The sequence below is a fragment of the Salmo salar genome, chromosome ssa03 (genome assembly GCF_905237065.1).
Source record: "Salmo salar chromosome ssa03, Ssal_v3.1, whole genome shotgun sequence".
NCBI classification, from domain to species: Eukaryota; Metazoa; Chordata; class Actinopteri; order Salmoniformes; family Salmonidae; genus Salmo; species Salmo salar.
The window spans coordinates 13,757,520-13,774,683 of record NC_059444.1 but is presented as its reverse complement, the minus strand read 5'-3'; the positions used below and the strand labels follow the sequence as shown (position 1 = coordinate 13,774,683).

The window sequence follows — 17,164 nt, the reverse complement described above, 5'->3', positions numbered from 1 at the left end:
TAGGGAGGTCATACAGGCGCGTGGAGGCCACACACACTACTGAGCCTCATTTTGACTTGTTTTAAGGACATTACATCAAAGTTGGATCAGCCTGTAGTGTGGTTTTCCACTTTAATTTTGAGTGTGACTCCAAATCCAGACCTCCATGGGTTGATAAATTGGATTATCATTGATTATTTTTGTGTGATTTTGTTGTCAGCACATTCAACTATGTAAAGAAAAAAGTATTTAATAAGGTTATTTCATTCATTCAGATCTAGGATGTGTTATTTTAGTGTTCCCTTTATTTTTTGGAGCAGTGTATAATATCCCAAATGAAACCCTTACCCTGATATAAATCAATTGATGCATCTACTGTAATACATGAATGGTTTATCAGTATAGTCTAGATTTGGAGTTTAGAGAGCATATAATTTGCTCATAAAGATGTGGATTCTATTTCTAAGCATTCTAACCCCTGTATGTGTATTAGGATTTAGTACAGATCTCCATTAGTTCCTGCCAAAGTAGCATCTACTCTTCCTGGGGTCCAGCAAAATGAAGGCATTTATAAACAATTACAAGCATTAAATTACAACAGATTTCACAACAACATTAGGTTTGTGCCCTCAGGCCACTACTCTACTACCACATATCTACAACACAAAATCCATGTGATTTGAAGGTGCTCCACTCTTGGCGTCTCTGTCGTTTAGGTCAATTTAAATCTAGAGATAATAAGGCTTAACACTGGGAACGGTGCCACGGGTGCTCAATACCCTTAAATGTTTTATAGCTACTAGGCCTATGATCATTATTTTATTGAGTTGCAGCCAGGTTAGCCTATTTATTTTATGTAGCCTAGTTTTCCCTTAATTAAATTAAAATGTGAATGAAATTCCTTGAGATAAGCAAGACATATGATAAAATGAATGTTCAAATGAATATTCATGCCTATTAAGTTAAAGAAGACAACAATACATTTAGGATGTAAAGTTTATGAACGGGGCCAACGACCGTTGAGCACTGCGCCCAATGAAGAGGGTGGGGCATGAAAAGACGCACTCTTTGGCTGCGCTTCGCGTCATCTCAACCCAAAGAATTTGCTATAGAAGGAAACCGAAGAGTGGACCTACCGTTTTCTATGAATTTGGTCTGCACACGAAGTACTGTCTAGTAGCTACATTTGTTAATATGGCTTGTTTTCTGTGTTTATTGTAAAAGGTCCCGCGCGCAAGAAAAGGAATTTAATCAACGATTTTTGCGTTGAGATTGCGTTGTTTGTTAAAATTGTGACGGTATGCAGACAGGATTTGTAATTTGAACACTGTATTCGACAGTACTTTTCCGAAGGGATATACATGTTTTACTTTGGCACCCAAGGAATGATTTGAATCCAATCAAAATGGCATCGGTAAGATCACTGTGATGCGTGTCTTTCAGCAGGTGTCGGGTGGAATTTTCTATATCAATTTAGGAAGATACTCTTAATACTCACTAGGTTATTCTAGCTTGACATTTCTTTCGTAAATATATATGGATATTAAATCATTGTAGACCACTGATAATTGTCGGTCTTGGCTATGCCTCTATGGCAAGTTTATGAATCATACAACCTACTTGGAGTTACATAACAAAGTGGTTTATTAAATTAAAGATTTTGAATGCATTTTGACCATTCTTATTTGTATTTAATTAAAAATATATATTTTGTTGACATGTAAAACTTTTTTGATAGGCCTAACTTTTTTTTAAATATTATTACAGATTTAAAGATTATCTTCATTTTGGGAGCTACCGCTGAGCAGAACCACCCAGGCACTGATACACTGAAGTGGTCAGGTTTTTCCTAATCAGAATCCTGCTTGGGAGATGGAGGTGATTCGTCGCTCTTCTGTGTTTGCAGCCGGGGTGATGGAGGCCTTTGATCATTCCCCGTCCGACAAAGAACTGGTGTCCAAGTCCAAGGCACTGTGTAGGGACTACATACACTCTAGGCTCAACCTCTATGGGCTAGGCTCGTCCAAAACTCAGGTGGACTCAACGCTTTGTGATGTGGCTGCTGTGCTTCTCTGTCTCGGTAAGAACCTGCTGCAAACCGTTACATGTGAAACTTCACATTAAAAAAGCCTCGTTTCTCTTGAGAATCCCTATGTTCCACTGAATAAATATGGTACACACTGTACTGGATTTGTCCACCACGTGTATATCAGTGGCTTGCCTTGAGATTAAGGACTGGCACAGACCGACATGCATGACCCAGAATGCTATTAAAAACCAGCTGTCAGTCCGAGGTGAGGGCAATCAAGCTACTGAATGGTTCAGTTTGGTATGGTAATTGAGACAGGTGAGATGACACTTACATACCACACAGGCCCCTCTTGTTCCTCATCTATATTTACTAAATGGGTGGTGCAGGATCTGTCTGGACACACTGGTGGGTTGTGGGCTACGGCTGATTTGTTCAGCTTGGGTCGGTTTGTGGCCAAGATAATAGATTTGTTTACTTTGTTGATCACAGCACATCTCTAAAAGCCAAAAAGTTTGGGGAAAAACTGACTTAGGATAACCAGACTGGTCATAGAAACTAACACCCCTGTGGTTCAATGATTGCCCCTTATTAGACAGTGAAACAAGCTGCAGTTGCTGCATCCATTTTGGATGTATAAATGAATATGTACCCATTGATTCTTGAAGAATATAAATAAAGGCCTCGAGCTATGTTCAACTGTCGTACCCCAGCAGAACCCAAAGTATAAGTGTTTTTTTACTCCAATGTTTGTAAACAAAGTAGATGTTAACACTATATAGCCTCAATATGATTTAAACTATAGGTTTGATCATGGCTGGTCAGTCCTTGCATCCATAGCTCTGTCTAAGAATTTGAGCGATTACATTTCTCCAGCCCCATCCCTCAGCTTTTTACCCAAAAAGGCGGGGAGGCACTTTGTCTCCATTGCGGATTGCCACTTTAAGTCATTCATTGGGTTGATAGACCAGTCATGCTTTCTCAGTGCTATCCTGTTCCTAAATGTTTAGCCTTGTGGTCGCCCCTGGTTTTCCTAGGTGATGAGCTGGAGTGCATGCGGCCCAGTGTCTACCGGAACGTGGCGAGACAGCTCAACATCTCAGTAGCCATGGAGACCATGGTTTCTGATGCCTTCGTTGCCGTGGCAACAGAGATATTCGCAGCAGGTGAACAAATTCAAAGGGTTGGGGGTTGATGTTGCATAAGCTGACCAGTCAGGGCTGATTTTTGGCAACACACAAGAACATCAGGTGTCTGGAACAACTGTTCTATTCCGTCACTGGTACATGCAGTCTCTGCTGTGTAAAAGCATCACACAGTAGCCTATATCTTTATTTTCTTTACTTGACATGTTTTTCTGTCTATTGGACATAGACAAGTTGAAACTTTGACAAAAACATGCATTTATTTTTATCTAACAGCTCACATTCCATCACTAGTACACACAGTTTCTGCTATGGATCATGTCACTAAAGAGCAAAAAGGTAATTCAATGCCATACATGAATTACTGCTACAGTACAACATGGGTCCCCTGGACTGCATTAATAATATGTCGCTCAAACTTGGCTCTGTGTCTGGAAAGATAAAAATAGCCTACATTCGAAAGCATTTTTCAAGCAGGCATTTAGGCAGAACTGTGACTGTTTTGACGTCACCAGAGGCATTTTTGGAACACCGTGGGATTCCTCCAGACAGAAAAACAAACCTTTGACCAAGGCAACATTGGCCTTTTGGGATGTGGTGTTAAACGGCAGTATATTTATTAGACTAAAAAAAGATAAGCAAGATTCCTTACATGTGATGATTGCAATAGAGACTAATGAATAATGATTTAATGTCAATCAAATGCTGCACTCAGAATAATGGATTGTAATGGATCAAAATCCCAACTCTGATCATGAACTGTTCTTAAAAAAACGATTGAAATGAAGTGTTTCAACTTCCAACCATAGACCATTATGACATCATTGGATTACATTCGATAAGGAAGTGCTTTGGCTAGACGTTCCGTGTAACCTCGCCTCTTTAACTCATTGCCAAGTGCACAAACTAATCTTGCTTCCCCAATGTCCCCGATTTCTCTCCCTTCCCTTCTACCCCTTCTCTTCCTCCATCTTCTCCTTATCCCCAGACAATCTATTCTTGGCTGGGTCGTCTCACGTCAGATCTCTGTAGGGAGTTAGACGACGTGAGTAACTCCCTGTCCCAGAGGGAGTTAGCTTGTTTAAGCCTTCCCTGAGGTCCATAGATCCCTAGAACCAGGTCACAGGTCAGTCAGTGAAGGCAAACAAAAAAGGCTTAATAAAGGAGGCTAATGCCATTAGCCTTCTTGTTGCATCACAGTCATATGAATAGCTCCTGTTAGTCTGCTTCCTGTGAGCAACAGGTGTGCATTTCTTTGTTTGATATTATTTTGAAGCTCGTGGAAAATAGTAGAAAAATTAATGTAAATAATGATTATGAAAAATGGCGTTAGGTACCCCAGCGGTTAAGAGCATTGGGCCAGTAAACGAAAGGTTGCTGGTTTGAATCCCTGAGCCGACTAAGTGAAAAATGTGTCTATGGCTTTGAGCAAGGCACTTGACCCTAATCACTCCTGTAAGTCGCTCTGGATAAGAGCGTCTGCTAAATGACTAATGCAAAGAAAGAACCAGTACTGCAGTGTGACGTCATCTATAAATATGGGCCAATGCCTCTTCTCTAAACGCTGATGAAGGATGCCACCGAAACGCGTTTGTTCTGACCTCTGATGCAAAAAATATATACATCAAAGTAGACTATTTCAGTGAGTGCAGGTTTTTCCGTTCTTCAAGCATCACAGTCATAATACGGCTGACAGCCAAACGGCTTTACTAGGAAACTAATGACCATTTCTTTGATGTAGAGCTCTGATGCGACTGCAACCGTCTTGCTTTCTCTCTGGATAATGGACATACTGTACAGTTGACTTCTGAAGTATGCAGTGTCTTGGGACCATCTCTGCACTAGACTGCAGCATGTAGAAGTAGAGCAATTAAATACTGTACAATGGGGTCTGAAATTGACACCCTTAATAAAAATATTTAGCAAACATTTCTCAAAGGTAGGCGTCAAAACGATTGACACCCCTGTTTAATACTTCAAACAACAGGTTTTCAATGGGTTTCAAGTCTGGAGAGTGGAGACAGATGTCAATGCAAAATGTAGATTTGTTGCCAATTAACCATTTCTTTGTAGATTTTGACATGTGCCTGGGGTTATTGTCCTGCTGGAAGAGTTTATCGCCTGGTAGAGGCAACCAGGTTTTTGGCTAAAATGTCCTGGTACTGGGTAAAGTTCATGATGCCGTTGACCTTAACAAGGGCCCCAGGACCAGTGGAAGCAAAATAGCCCCATAACATCAAAGATCCACTACCCTATTTTACAGCAGGTATGGGGTTATTTTCTGCTCATGTATTCTTATTGCGACGCCAAACCCACCACTGCTGTGCATGGCCAAAGAGTATTTTCTTGTCATCCAACAAATATAAATGCCTGTTTGCTAAATGGCATTGGCACATCGGCATTGTGAACTTTACCCAGTACCAGGAGGCTGAAACTTGGCTTCACACATCAAAATATGCAAATAAATGGTTTATTGGCCATCTCAATCTCTGGACTTGAAATCCATTGAAAACCTGTGGTTTGAATGGAAGAAGGCCCACCATAAGCTCATCGAGGGCTCATAAGGACATCAAGGATCTGGGAGGATTGTGTGTGGAAGAATGGTCTAAGATCCCTCCCAGTGTTCTACAACTCAAAACATTTTAGGAAAAAGGCTCAGTGCAGTTAAGGCATTGAAAACGAGTGTCAATGTTTACCCCTTTTAAAAAAGATTGTTTAGCAATTCATCTTTCTCTGAGCAACTGTATTACTATAAAATATAAATACACCTCTTGAGTCTCTAATATAGCTCAGTATTTGATTTATTTAATTTGGTCACTTTTGCTAATCGTTATCAATGGTGTCAATTTCGGACCCCACTGTGTTTGAATTGGGACTGGTGAACTGCAATGCACACTTATCAGCAGTAACTGCCTCAACTGTTTTGATATGAGCTATGTAGTTTATATTAATGTTGCAGTATTACTATTTATTGCATGAAGCGTCATTATCAACTAACCACAATCAGCCAACTTATCCGTGATTCTCGCTCTCCCGACCATAGGTATCACATGGGGGAAGGTGGTATCTATGTATGCCGTGGCTGGGGCTCTGGCGGTGGACTGCGTGCGACAGAACCAGCCAGCTACGGTCCAAACCATAGTGGACAGCCTGGGCCAGTTTGTCCGCAAGAACCTAGCCCCTTGGCTGAAGAAACGCGGAGGATGGGTGAGTGGCTGGACTGTTGTTCACCAAGGAACAGTTTTGTTTCGTAAACTACCACATCGTTGTGGTTCTTCGAACACACCGACAGCGTCGTTGCGCAAAATGGTATGCAGCTTCATCTGGATAACTATGCAACAAAAGTTTGACGTTCACCTTCTGCTACCATTTCTGTCAAGCCGTCTACGCATACATTGACGAATATGTTCGATAAATCCTATGTATGCACCACACCGAACGCAATCGCAGCGTTTCATTGGAACTGAATGTAATTCTGGTGTACCAAATGCAATGACGCTGTCGGTGTATTCGAAGCAGGAGGTTTACTGAATCGCAGCAGACCTTCCCCTCAATGTAGTTTTTTGAAGGATGCAGAGTTTAGCCTATGCTGCCCTCTAGTGGTTCAGTGGAAATGAACGGGCAACATTACCAGAGATTTTGGCTTCTCAATTGTCTTTTCTTGATTCCTTACGTCGCCCTCCTTCAAATATCTTAGATCTAAGGTTATTTTCCTGACCTTCAATGCATGTTGAGAAGGTGGCAAGGATGGAGGATGCAAAGAATGTCCTGACAGTTTCTCTTAGGCATTGCCAATGTGACCTGTCTTTTTCCAGACGGACATTAAGAGGTGTGTGGTGAAGTTAGATGCCGTTCCTCAGACCCATTGGCTGTCTCCCGTTGCCCAATCCTGCAAGCACTTTCTATCAACACTGTACATCTACATTATGAAGGAGCCATGAAAGACTTGGGAGAAGAATTCAGGTTGAAAGAACACACCCTTGAAGTCCTGACGCTTCAGTCAGACTTGATGATGGAACATGATGGAAGATTGATGGCTGTCTAAAGTGACTTTCCTTCTTGCCAAGTACAAGTCACAGTATCACATTTGTACAATCATCAATATCAAAACAATGACTGCTCTTCTTCCAAAGAGTAGTCAATTTCATATGGGTAGTTCCACCAATTAGGTGCCCTATTTAGTGCGACCTAAATTTCACATTGTCATTAGAGCAGATGATCAACTTAACAATTCCACCCAAAGTCTTGGTATTTGTTTCATGAGTCCATTGTTGACAGTTCCAAAATGTTTTGCATGTCAGCAATAAAGTTTAAGATGTATAGCTTTCCAAATACAGAAATATAGCCGGTATGATGCATCAGACTAGAAGTCAAAATGCAAAATTTTCACATGTATTTTGTTTAATTTTCCATGTGGTCTATATTAAAGGGCACGTCATTTAATATAATAGGCTTTGAAAATTAAATTTGCACAATTTCTACTTAAAATCAAAGGGACGCAAAAGGAACTTATTTTGTGGAACGACTCATACGCTTCAGATCAACTTTTGCTTAAAGTACTTGTACAGAACCATGTATCTTTCAGTGTCGTAATGCATTTTCCACTGTGTTGGAGTACTGTGGTAGGCATATCATCTCTGGGACTTTACACTGAAGAAAATGGACAAAGCGATAGCATTTGCTCTATGGACAATAAATCCAATTGTTTTGCTGCACCACTGTAGAGGACATGAATTGTATGATGAGCTATTACTGTTGTGGGATGCAACAGTCTAGCCAGGCTTTGCACACTTTACAGTGCTGTTGATCTCAGTGGTGTATTTGCTAGGAACGAAACTGGGAGGGTCAACCTTGCATTTGTCGCAATGTTTTGCTACGGTGTGCACTAATGAATACTCTCCCATTGATTACAAGACAGAATGATGCCTTTGGGGGATATTTTAGAATGTTGGATATTTTTAAACCTTACTAATGTATTTTATTCAGATACTGTAGTGATGATTGAATCTTAAAGTATCTTTCCTGTGGTCCAGTATTTACTTATTGTGCTGTATATACTTTCATATGCAAAATAAACTTTTAAACACTATCGCGATAAGTGCTGTAAACAGGAGTGAGATCACAATTAGATTGTTACATTTGTTTTTATTCAACTTATCCATTGGGTTCAATACAGCCTCTATGAGAAGGACAACTTGATTATGGTAGCATTAAATTAAGGGCTGAACACACTTATCACTTGTTACACAAGCAGCTGTCTTTTGGCACAATGACCACATCTAGAATCTGTTTATCCTCCCCAAACCCCAATGGGAGAAAACACAACACTAACCTAGATCAGCATTAATTAAGGGGCAAGAAAATCAAATGGAACAAAGTCTAGTGCTTGTTATTACTCCCTGTCACCTCCTGGTGGTCAAGAGGAGCGGCGGTAGGTGATGTGCAAATGCTGCATAAGTGGCCCACCCTCCATCGCCATGGAGACAGTCTGCTCAAGCTTCCCATCTGGTCTCAGCTGGAACACTCTGGAAATCTGAGGGAGAACAGGCATCCATCATATCCTAATGACTGTGGTTTAACCAGAGTAGTGCACTTGACACCAGAGTATCCAATTGGAAGGGAGTTTGTTAAATTCGTTAACTTTATTGGATCTGTCAATTTTGTAAAACTTGACGTAACAAATGTCAAGATCCAAAAGAACCAGAAAGTTTTAAGCAACTTGGCACAAGGTAGCTTCTAAGCCCAAACCCTAAGCTCCCCGGTATTTACAGATCAGGAAATAGCAAAGCGGTAAGTTGTTTTTGGACCAACCATTGAATATCTATTAGGGGCATAGGCCAAATTTTGTTGGATCGAAAAGAGTATCGACAGACTGGAAAGTGGCAGTCTCACCTGCTGTACATGGGGTTCTTTAGCGAAGGAGGTTCTGGCCAGGGCATGGGTGTGTAGAGTTAACTGCTGTCCAGTCAGGTCTCCTTCCTCAATCTCCACCAGGCCTGTAGAGAAGAGAACACCAGATTTATAAGAGGTTCTGATCTCTCATGGAAAGATCTATGCAAACATAACTGGTACTGTAGAATCTGTTGGGAACTAATGGGATAATGAGCAGCAGTTTTGTCACTGGTTATTTGGACAAAACATTTTTTTAAATTCGCAGGTGTTGGCATCTTTCAAAATTTGGAGGGGACATTTGGCCATAACTTGCAAAGAGAGAGGGTGTAACTCCTTGTTCTGGTTCCGCTCCTCGTTCTAGCAGCTTTTCATCTCTTCCCTCAATACGAATGGAACCAGAACTTAAATCGAGCAGCTGACTAATTACGTGAGACTTCAGATTTGGGTTATCTGAGATTAGAGGTTCAGACCTGCTGGTTTAATAGCTTAGTTGAACTGACAGATGAAAGGTTGCAGATTCAAGTTCCACTCGGGCAACGCTCTAAATGATCTGAGGGGTAAGTATAGGCTAGGTCTAAGCATTGAACAGTCTCGTACCTGAGTTCTGTGCTATAATGAAGGCTACTCTGTTGCCGCCTGGTTGTATTCTGATGAAGCCACACTCCCTGTGCATAGGTTTCTTATTCTCAGCATGGAATGCATTAAACCTGCAGAACAGGGGAAATAAATGTACACATGATTATTATAACACTGTATGTTCATCCTAGCCCGGAAACCCAACGTCGAATTTCACGTCGGGCATAAATTAGCATTTGGATCAGAAAAATTCTCTCATGACCTCGTAGAGGAGTTCATCATGTCAAGCAGTGAAGTTTCAGCGCTCTGTCCATGGCCTCTTCCTCGATACGCACTCAGTGTCCTTTCCCATCTTGTCCAGATGTCTAACATTTCATGTAAACCCCGCTTGTTTGCATTGAAGTAGCGGTCCTTGTACCTAGCATCAAGCATGGTGGCGACAGTGAAGGAGGTTCTGAGAGAATGCCACCGAATTGCTTATTCCCAGCCTCTTGTAGAGTACTTTTCCAAGTTAACCCCACGGTCTGTGTGGGCAGTTTTGTTGAGCAGGCGTTTAAATGCCATGACAGAGGGTATCACGTCTGCTGCAGACGCAGTTGATGAACGCATTTCTCGATTCAGTTGTTCGAATGGAGCTAGGAGTGTGTTCAAGTTTCAAACAGGTTCTCAAATGCCATTTAAAATGGCAGCAGCGGTATGAGAACCAGCACATTGCATCCTCAAACGGTTTTCCTCAGTACGAAATCCTCATCGACCCACTGTGCTGTCAGACTCAGCATGCTCATGGGGCTGACGTCGCTGGTCCAAATGTCAGTCATGAAGCTAATAGTGACGCCCATAGCAAGTAGCTCATGGATGTCAGTTTCAACAATACTGTGCAACTCTGGTAGGGTAACATCTGAAAAATAGCGCCTACTTGGTAGTGTGTACTGGGGCTCGAGGTGCTCGTCCAGTCGGCGAAAGCCAACATCATCCACGACAGAGAACGGTTGATTGTCAAGGGCAATGAATTCCATTATCTTGGCGTCGATGGATTTCGCCTTTGAGTTGTCTCGCTGAAATGTTCCCTCTTTCAAATGACTGCTCGACTTGAATTTGTTGGAAGTGTGCGCTTAGTATTTTTCTGCTTTTGTTCTGTGTAGCGCAGTATTTTTCGTATGCACGTCAGCTTTGACATCGGTTTTGCACATCGGCATTAAACTAGACATCGGGCCGATGCTGACATTTTATCTAATATCGACCGATTCCGATATGCTTACCGATATCGTGCATCCCTAATTTTAACCAAATTCTTCCAAAGTGTCACCAACATGTATCCTAACCCATGATAGGAAACATGCTGGAACAGGTGTACACAAACATCCGTGACGAGTGCAACGCCATCCACCACGTCGGGCAATCAGATCACGTCGCTGTTCCTACTCCCCACCTACAAGCAGCAACTCAAGAGGGAGCCACCAACACAGAATAGTGAGGGCTGGACAGAGACAGACTCAATGCTGCAGGTCTGTTTTGGGAATACTGATTGGAATATGTTCGAAGAGTCATCCACCCAGGACTCATCCACCAACATTGGGGAATATACATTGTTAGTCACAGGCTTCATTAGGAAATGTGTTATACCCACAATAACAATCCAACCAAAAACCCTGGATGAACGGTGAAAATCCACACCATGCTCAGAGCCCATACTGCAGCATTCAATGTCAGAACGAACCCTGACAACTTGAAGGTGCGTACAAGGCAACCAGGTACGAGTTCCGCAAATCCATTAGGGACGCAAAAAGTAAAAAAAAATAAAAAATAACCGATGTTCAAAAATTCAGACTCGCGATGCATGTGGCAAGGACTACAGGCCATCTACAGTGCCCACCGAAGCCTCCCTCCCAGACGAGCTTACCACATTATATGTTCACTTCAAGGCCGACAATAACGAGCTATCCAGGAAGACTCACGCTGCACCGGACGACCAAGCGCTCTACTCTCAGAGTGAATACTCAGAGCAGCCGGCTCAGATAGTATCCCCGGCCGCGTCCTCAGTGTGCACTGACCAGCTGACGGGCATCTTCAACCTGTAGTCCCTCCACTTGCTTCAAGGAGACCGCCATCATCCCAATGCCCAAGACCAAGGTGACATTCCCAAATGACTATCATCCCATTGGCTACATTTCAGCACTATTGTTCTCCATGCTTGACACCAAGTTCAAAGTCCCGGGTCTGGACAACACCCTCTGCAACCGGATCCTGGACTACCTGATGGGCAAACCCCAGGCTGAGGATTGACAACACCACCACACTACTCTTAACACAGGTGTGTCCTCAGCCCTCTGCTGTACTCCCGGTTCACCTACGACCGACTTTGCGCGACACCAACTCCAAGTTTGCTGACCACACAACGGTTGTAGGCCTGATAACCAACAACGAGTCAGCCTATAGGGAGGTGGTAACTGAACTGGCATTGAGGTACCAGGACAAAAATCTCTCAATATCAGCAGAACAAAGGAGTTGACTGTTGACTTCAGAAAGCAAAGGACACATGCTCCAAACCACATCAAAAGGACTGCATTAGTCAGCATTTTCCACTGAGGACCAATAACACCAGTCGAGGGTGCAACAGCGCCGCTACTTCCTAAGGCGGCTGAAGTAATTTGGCATGCCATCCCCCAGTCCTCTCCCAATACTACAGCTACACCATCAAAAGCATCCTGACCAGTTGCATCATGGCCTGGTACAGGAATTGCTCTGTCCACAACCACAAGGCCCTCTAGCAGGGGGTGAAGACGTGTTCCCACCCATCCAGGACATCTACTTGACCCAGTGCATGAGGAAGTCCCGCATATCATCAAGGACCCCACACACACACCAGCTGTTTACTTCCTTACAGTCAGGCAGCCAGTATCAGAGCATGAGGTCTGATACCAACAGGCTGAGACAGTTTCTATCTACAAACCGTCAGACTGCTGAACACTTGGTTAGTCCAGTTCACCTGCTGAGTCTCTGCACACATGCACTACACACTTGCCGCCCAATCCCTGCCTTCCCCAAAACATGTTTAAATATTGGACTATAAAATTGTTCCTGCATTTTATTTATTCCAGTCAGCCATTTACTTTGTTCATATTCTTATCTATTGTTGCATTGTCAAGAAGGAACCTGCAAGTAAGCATTTCCTTGGGCGGTGTTTACCATGGAGAGCTTTGGACTAAGGTTCTATCTGCATTTTTGTCCAAATGTTATTGACAGCCTAGTTAAAATGTTCTCTACCTATATAGTATTCAATACCCAAATTCATGTTTGATAAATTCAAGATAAAAATTGCTGACACTTCAGAAATGTAAAGCCAATTATCTCAGAATCATCTTTTTTTACAGAAAAGTTGATGTAATTCTACTTTCCTGTGGATATATTGTCTCACACACCAACCTGCAAAAGGACCAACTACACGGACCACAGCTAAAGTCAGTCAAAATATAATTTTATTCAACATTCTGGCTTGTAAAGGTTGTGAGAGGAAACTTCCCTGACCCAAACGCTCATTTATGCCAGACGTTGAATCCAAAACAATTAGTCATTTAGCAGACACTTTTATCCAAAGCAACTTAGTCATGCATGCATACATTTGACATATGTATGGTTACAGGTGCCCTACTCTACTGAGCTAGAAAGGACATGATTCAATAAGATTATAGCAGGCTAAGCACAACCTTGACAGGCTCTCCTTGTGTAGTGTGATTTTTGTTAGGCCTGCTGTCCCCTAGTCAGCTGCCAGTCCAACTCACATGAAGTTGATGACTGGTTGGCCCACATGGGAGAAGTGCAGTCTCTCGTTGTAGCGGAAAGGTGGTATGGAGGAGAAGGAGCCCTCTCCTGGCTCATCGGACTCCCAGACCCCGAGAAGCCAGTCCAACGCCAGCAGCGTGGGGTTCAGCTCAGCTATGGGGGAACACAAGGGGTTCATATAGGGGACAGTCATTTGCTTAGGCCTAGCCGGACAACCATGGCGCGTATCCGATTTCGATGTAGCCTATGAATACACAACAGAAACTCGTAGTCGCTGGCCACTGCACGGGTTGCGTTGCTTTACTATTAATTGTTGCACTAAATGATCCTCCAATTACACAAGTTGTTTTTGTTTACATTGGGAACATAGTAGCTTCTTGACATCATAAATCTTAATAAAATAACCAGTGGTGTATAGTCGAGGCCATATGCAACCAAAATGTACTTTATTTAAATTCACAAAATAGAATGTATGCGTGCCAGCCATCAAGAATTGAACGTTGGCGATTCTTGAGCATTCCCTCAGATATTTCACCAGAAGTAAAAATGTGAAGCATCTGCTTGGCGTTTCCACTCACTCCCAAATATTAATTATTCATTTCGGTTGCCTATCCTGACATGAAGTTTGTTCTATAGAAAGGCCTGGCACAATTCAGAATCATTTGACCTATCATGCCCTCTGTGTGCCACAGGAATTATTAGACTCTAGTCACAAGGATGTGGTTATTTCAGCAATAATAGTTCAGAGCCCTCTACTGTTCTCTACCCATCCCATTGTGCTTTCCTACATTTTTTTTTTTTTACACATTTTCTGTTTTAGTTTAAGAATGTAGGCATCTTGGTAATAAAATAAATAAAAGTACTCTGGGTGAAGGATTTCAAATATACACGTCAACATGAGTGCATTTTCATAATCACAGTAAACTTATAATAGAAAGAAAAATAAATGTATAATAAACAAAACTATGACTGAATGTGCCTCATGAAGAATCCCCTCCCCAATAGGTCCCTTTGCCCTCAATAATAATAGAAATTAAAATAAATATAGCAAGAGATATATATATATATTCACAGGACACTCAACTTCTCTTTTCCTACATCAGATATGCAGATGACATTTCCACCTGGATGACAGCACAGAATCAGCAAGATGGAGATGCTCTTCATCCGAGGGAATGACTGCCCATTCTCAGATGTTAGATAACCCGAGATGATCACTTCATTTATATTCCAGCCCTAACCTGAACGTTCTGCTTCTTCCTCCACACCATCCAGCGATGCCCCCAAGATTCTAAATCAGAGCCTTGTCAGCTCCAGATTTTACTACTTCTACTCACACCCTGCATTCTCAGATTCCCCTCTTATTAATCTCTATATTGTAATCAATAAAGTGTTTCAAAATGCTGTACTTGTACTAACATATGTTCAGATCATTCCTGAGAGAGAAGGGGTGTAATATCTCCAGGTGGGTGTGGTACCCTTCCTCACACATGCCAACAAGATGTTACTTCTTGTGGGGTCTTTGCCTTGAAAGTAAGTATGAGAGTATAAGTCATGTACAATTAACCTACTGATAGTATATTGACTAAAAGGCAAAACAGAACTGTCAAATTCTATTATAGCCATCTCATTGTATACTTGCGAATTAGAATTAAGTGTAACAATTTTGTTAGGGAAAACTGAAATTCCCATAAATTCTCCCCAGTTTGAATGTGTTCTGAAGGAAGAGTGGATTGTCTTTTCTAATACAGGCAAAGATGTTATCATAAGGGAAGAAATAGCAGTCACTCTCCTAAAACACTGGTATGTTCAATTTCTAATTTAATATAATTGTAGATAAACATTTGAGGTGGACAATAATGAGGAAGGAATTTCGGCAGGCAAGAAAATAGCCTTGCGGAAACACCCCCCTTCTAATTTCCTTAATTTTGTGGCTAGAGTCAAAACTTATTTGGCAAACAGAGTCAAATACTTTCTATAGAACAAACTTCACGTCAGGATAGGCAACCGAAATGAATAATTAATGTGTGTTATATTAAACATGGAGTAAAATGTAGGCAAGCAAGAAACATTATAGAACTACTAGTCAAATAAGACATGGGAGAGATTACGAATTTTGGCAAAGATATTTATTTATAGACTAATACACTTGAAACAAATAGCCATGTCTTTGATCAAAGGACATAACATTTTTTTAATGAAACGCAGCCTAATGTGATCAGAAATCTCAACTAGCAAGCAAGTCGCAGCAATGAAGAATTGAGTGCGTGCGCGTGTTCACGCGAAGGGGGTTCTGGCTTGCAGGGGGAGGGGGTTCTGGCTTGCAGGGGAAGGGGGGGGGGGGTTCTGGCTTGCAGGGGGAGCTTTTCGGCACAGCACCGGCAGTGGGAGACTCAATATATTTTTATGTTTACAAAACTATAATATGTTATGAACAGAGTGAACTACGTTTTGTAGACTTTATCCTTTGCCAAAGTTTTAATTTTGCGTTCTTTAGAAGTAATGCAAGGGCGAATTGACGTATTGCACAGCACACTTCAGTGTAGACGTACCCTATTGGAAATAAGCAAATGTAGGCCTATGCTAGAACGGGCCAATAGGATCTCACTAGGTTGTGCTTGGCTCGCCCACCTACTTGCTTGCTTTTTATTTATTTAACTAGGCAAGTCAGTTAATAAGAACAAATTCTTATTTACAATGACGGCCTAGGAACAGTGGGTTAACTGCCTTGTTGAGGGGCAGAACGACAGATTTTTACCTTGTCAGCTCGGGGATTCTAACCACACCTGTTCTGCCAACACAGTACAATGTGTGGTTCTGATTCACTATTCCAAGGTTACGCGTACTACACGTACTACATGAATGGTGTGATGATTTTTACCTTTTAAAGTGGGGTGATTGTAGTCTAATCGGGTGGATTAATTTGCTCCCTTTGGAAATGACTGGCCGTGGTCTATCTTGGGTTAGTTATAAAACAACTTTGTTTTCCCGGGATAAACCAATCTCGGGACAGGATATAGCTGGGCGTACTTGGGTACTAGGCTAATTCAGGACACTTTCATGCCCTGATATAAGGAGCTGGCGGCAACGTTTAATTAAACAAGTCAGAGACAAACTAATGCATCAAATTACATATTTCAAGATAGTGAAAAGATATGCAATCCCTAAATCAGCTGTAACTGTCAATAGTAAAACAAGTTTAAAACGATTGAGTCAACCTTAACCTAGAAAATGAATGGTGAAGTCGCCAGATGGTTGAAGTGTAGCAGGGCCATAAGGAAATGTATAAAATGTGTTTCTTGGGCCGTTATCGATATCATGAATCTAACCTTATAGCCAACCTACATAAAGCGCAATGTCAAGTGTTTTATGTAAAAACTAAATAAAGTAAAGCTATATCTACCGAGTAAAATTGTATCGAGTTGGTATGCTGTTGACATTGAATATACATGTATAGAGAGTAGGCTAAGTAAGCAGTTCAAGGATAAAATGTTTCACCGTTGGAATTAGATTATAACAAATGCCTTACCTGACTGGTGAAAAGGGCACGCCATTGCAGGGTTGTCTTAGTCAAAGTATATCATTATGTTAGAAAGGAATACCAATATTTCGCGAAGCAGTGAAATGGTGCCTATAATACTGCGACAATATTATTCTCAGGCTGTCATATTACTGACGCCCCCTTTTTCACAGATTAATCTTCTTCGGTGAGGTTTATCGGCGGTTGGCATCCAACGTTATGGTGCATTACCGCAACCTACTG

At 41.8% G+C, this 17,164-nt stretch overlaps 2 protein-coding genes across 3 annotated transcripts; one reads left to right on the top strand and one right to left on the bottom strand.

The window, feature by feature from the left end:
- Positions 1-1,012: 1,012 nt before the first annotated feature.
- LOC106598886 (BCL2 family apoptosis regulator BOK) lies at positions 1,013-14,746 on the top strand. Of its 2 annotated transcripts, none has more exons than XM_014189912.2 (5): positions 1,013-1,393; positions 1,747-2,059; positions 3,046-3,174; positions 6,197-6,360; positions 14,505-14,746. In XM_014189912.2, the coding sequence occupies exons 2-5, from the start codon at positions 1,852-1,854 to the stop codon at positions 14,514-14,516; spliced, it is 513 nt and encodes a 170-aa protein (XP_014045387.1). In that variant the 5' UTR covers positions 1,013-1,393; positions 1,747-1,851; the 3' UTR covers positions 14,517-14,746. The 2 variants fall into 2 exon arrangements, with proteins under 2 accessions (XP_014045387.1, XP_014045383.1); XM_014189908.1 differs by lacking the exon at positions 14,505-14,746 and adding an exon at positions 6,969-8,251.
- Positions 8,279-17,142, bottom strand: thap4 (THAP domain containing 4). Its single transcript, XM_014189914.2, has 5 exons — positions 16,931-17,142; positions 13,401-13,554; positions 9,643-9,752; positions 9,046-9,149; positions 8,279-8,686 (listed from the first exon to the last, which is right to left on the bottom strand). The coding sequence occupies exons 1-5, from the start codon at positions 16,953-16,955 to the stop codon at positions 8,570-8,572; spliced, it is 510 nt and encodes a 169-aa protein (XP_014045389.1). The 5' UTR covers positions 16,956-17,142; the 3' UTR covers positions 8,279-8,569.
- Positions 17,143-17,164: the final 22 nt, after the last annotated feature.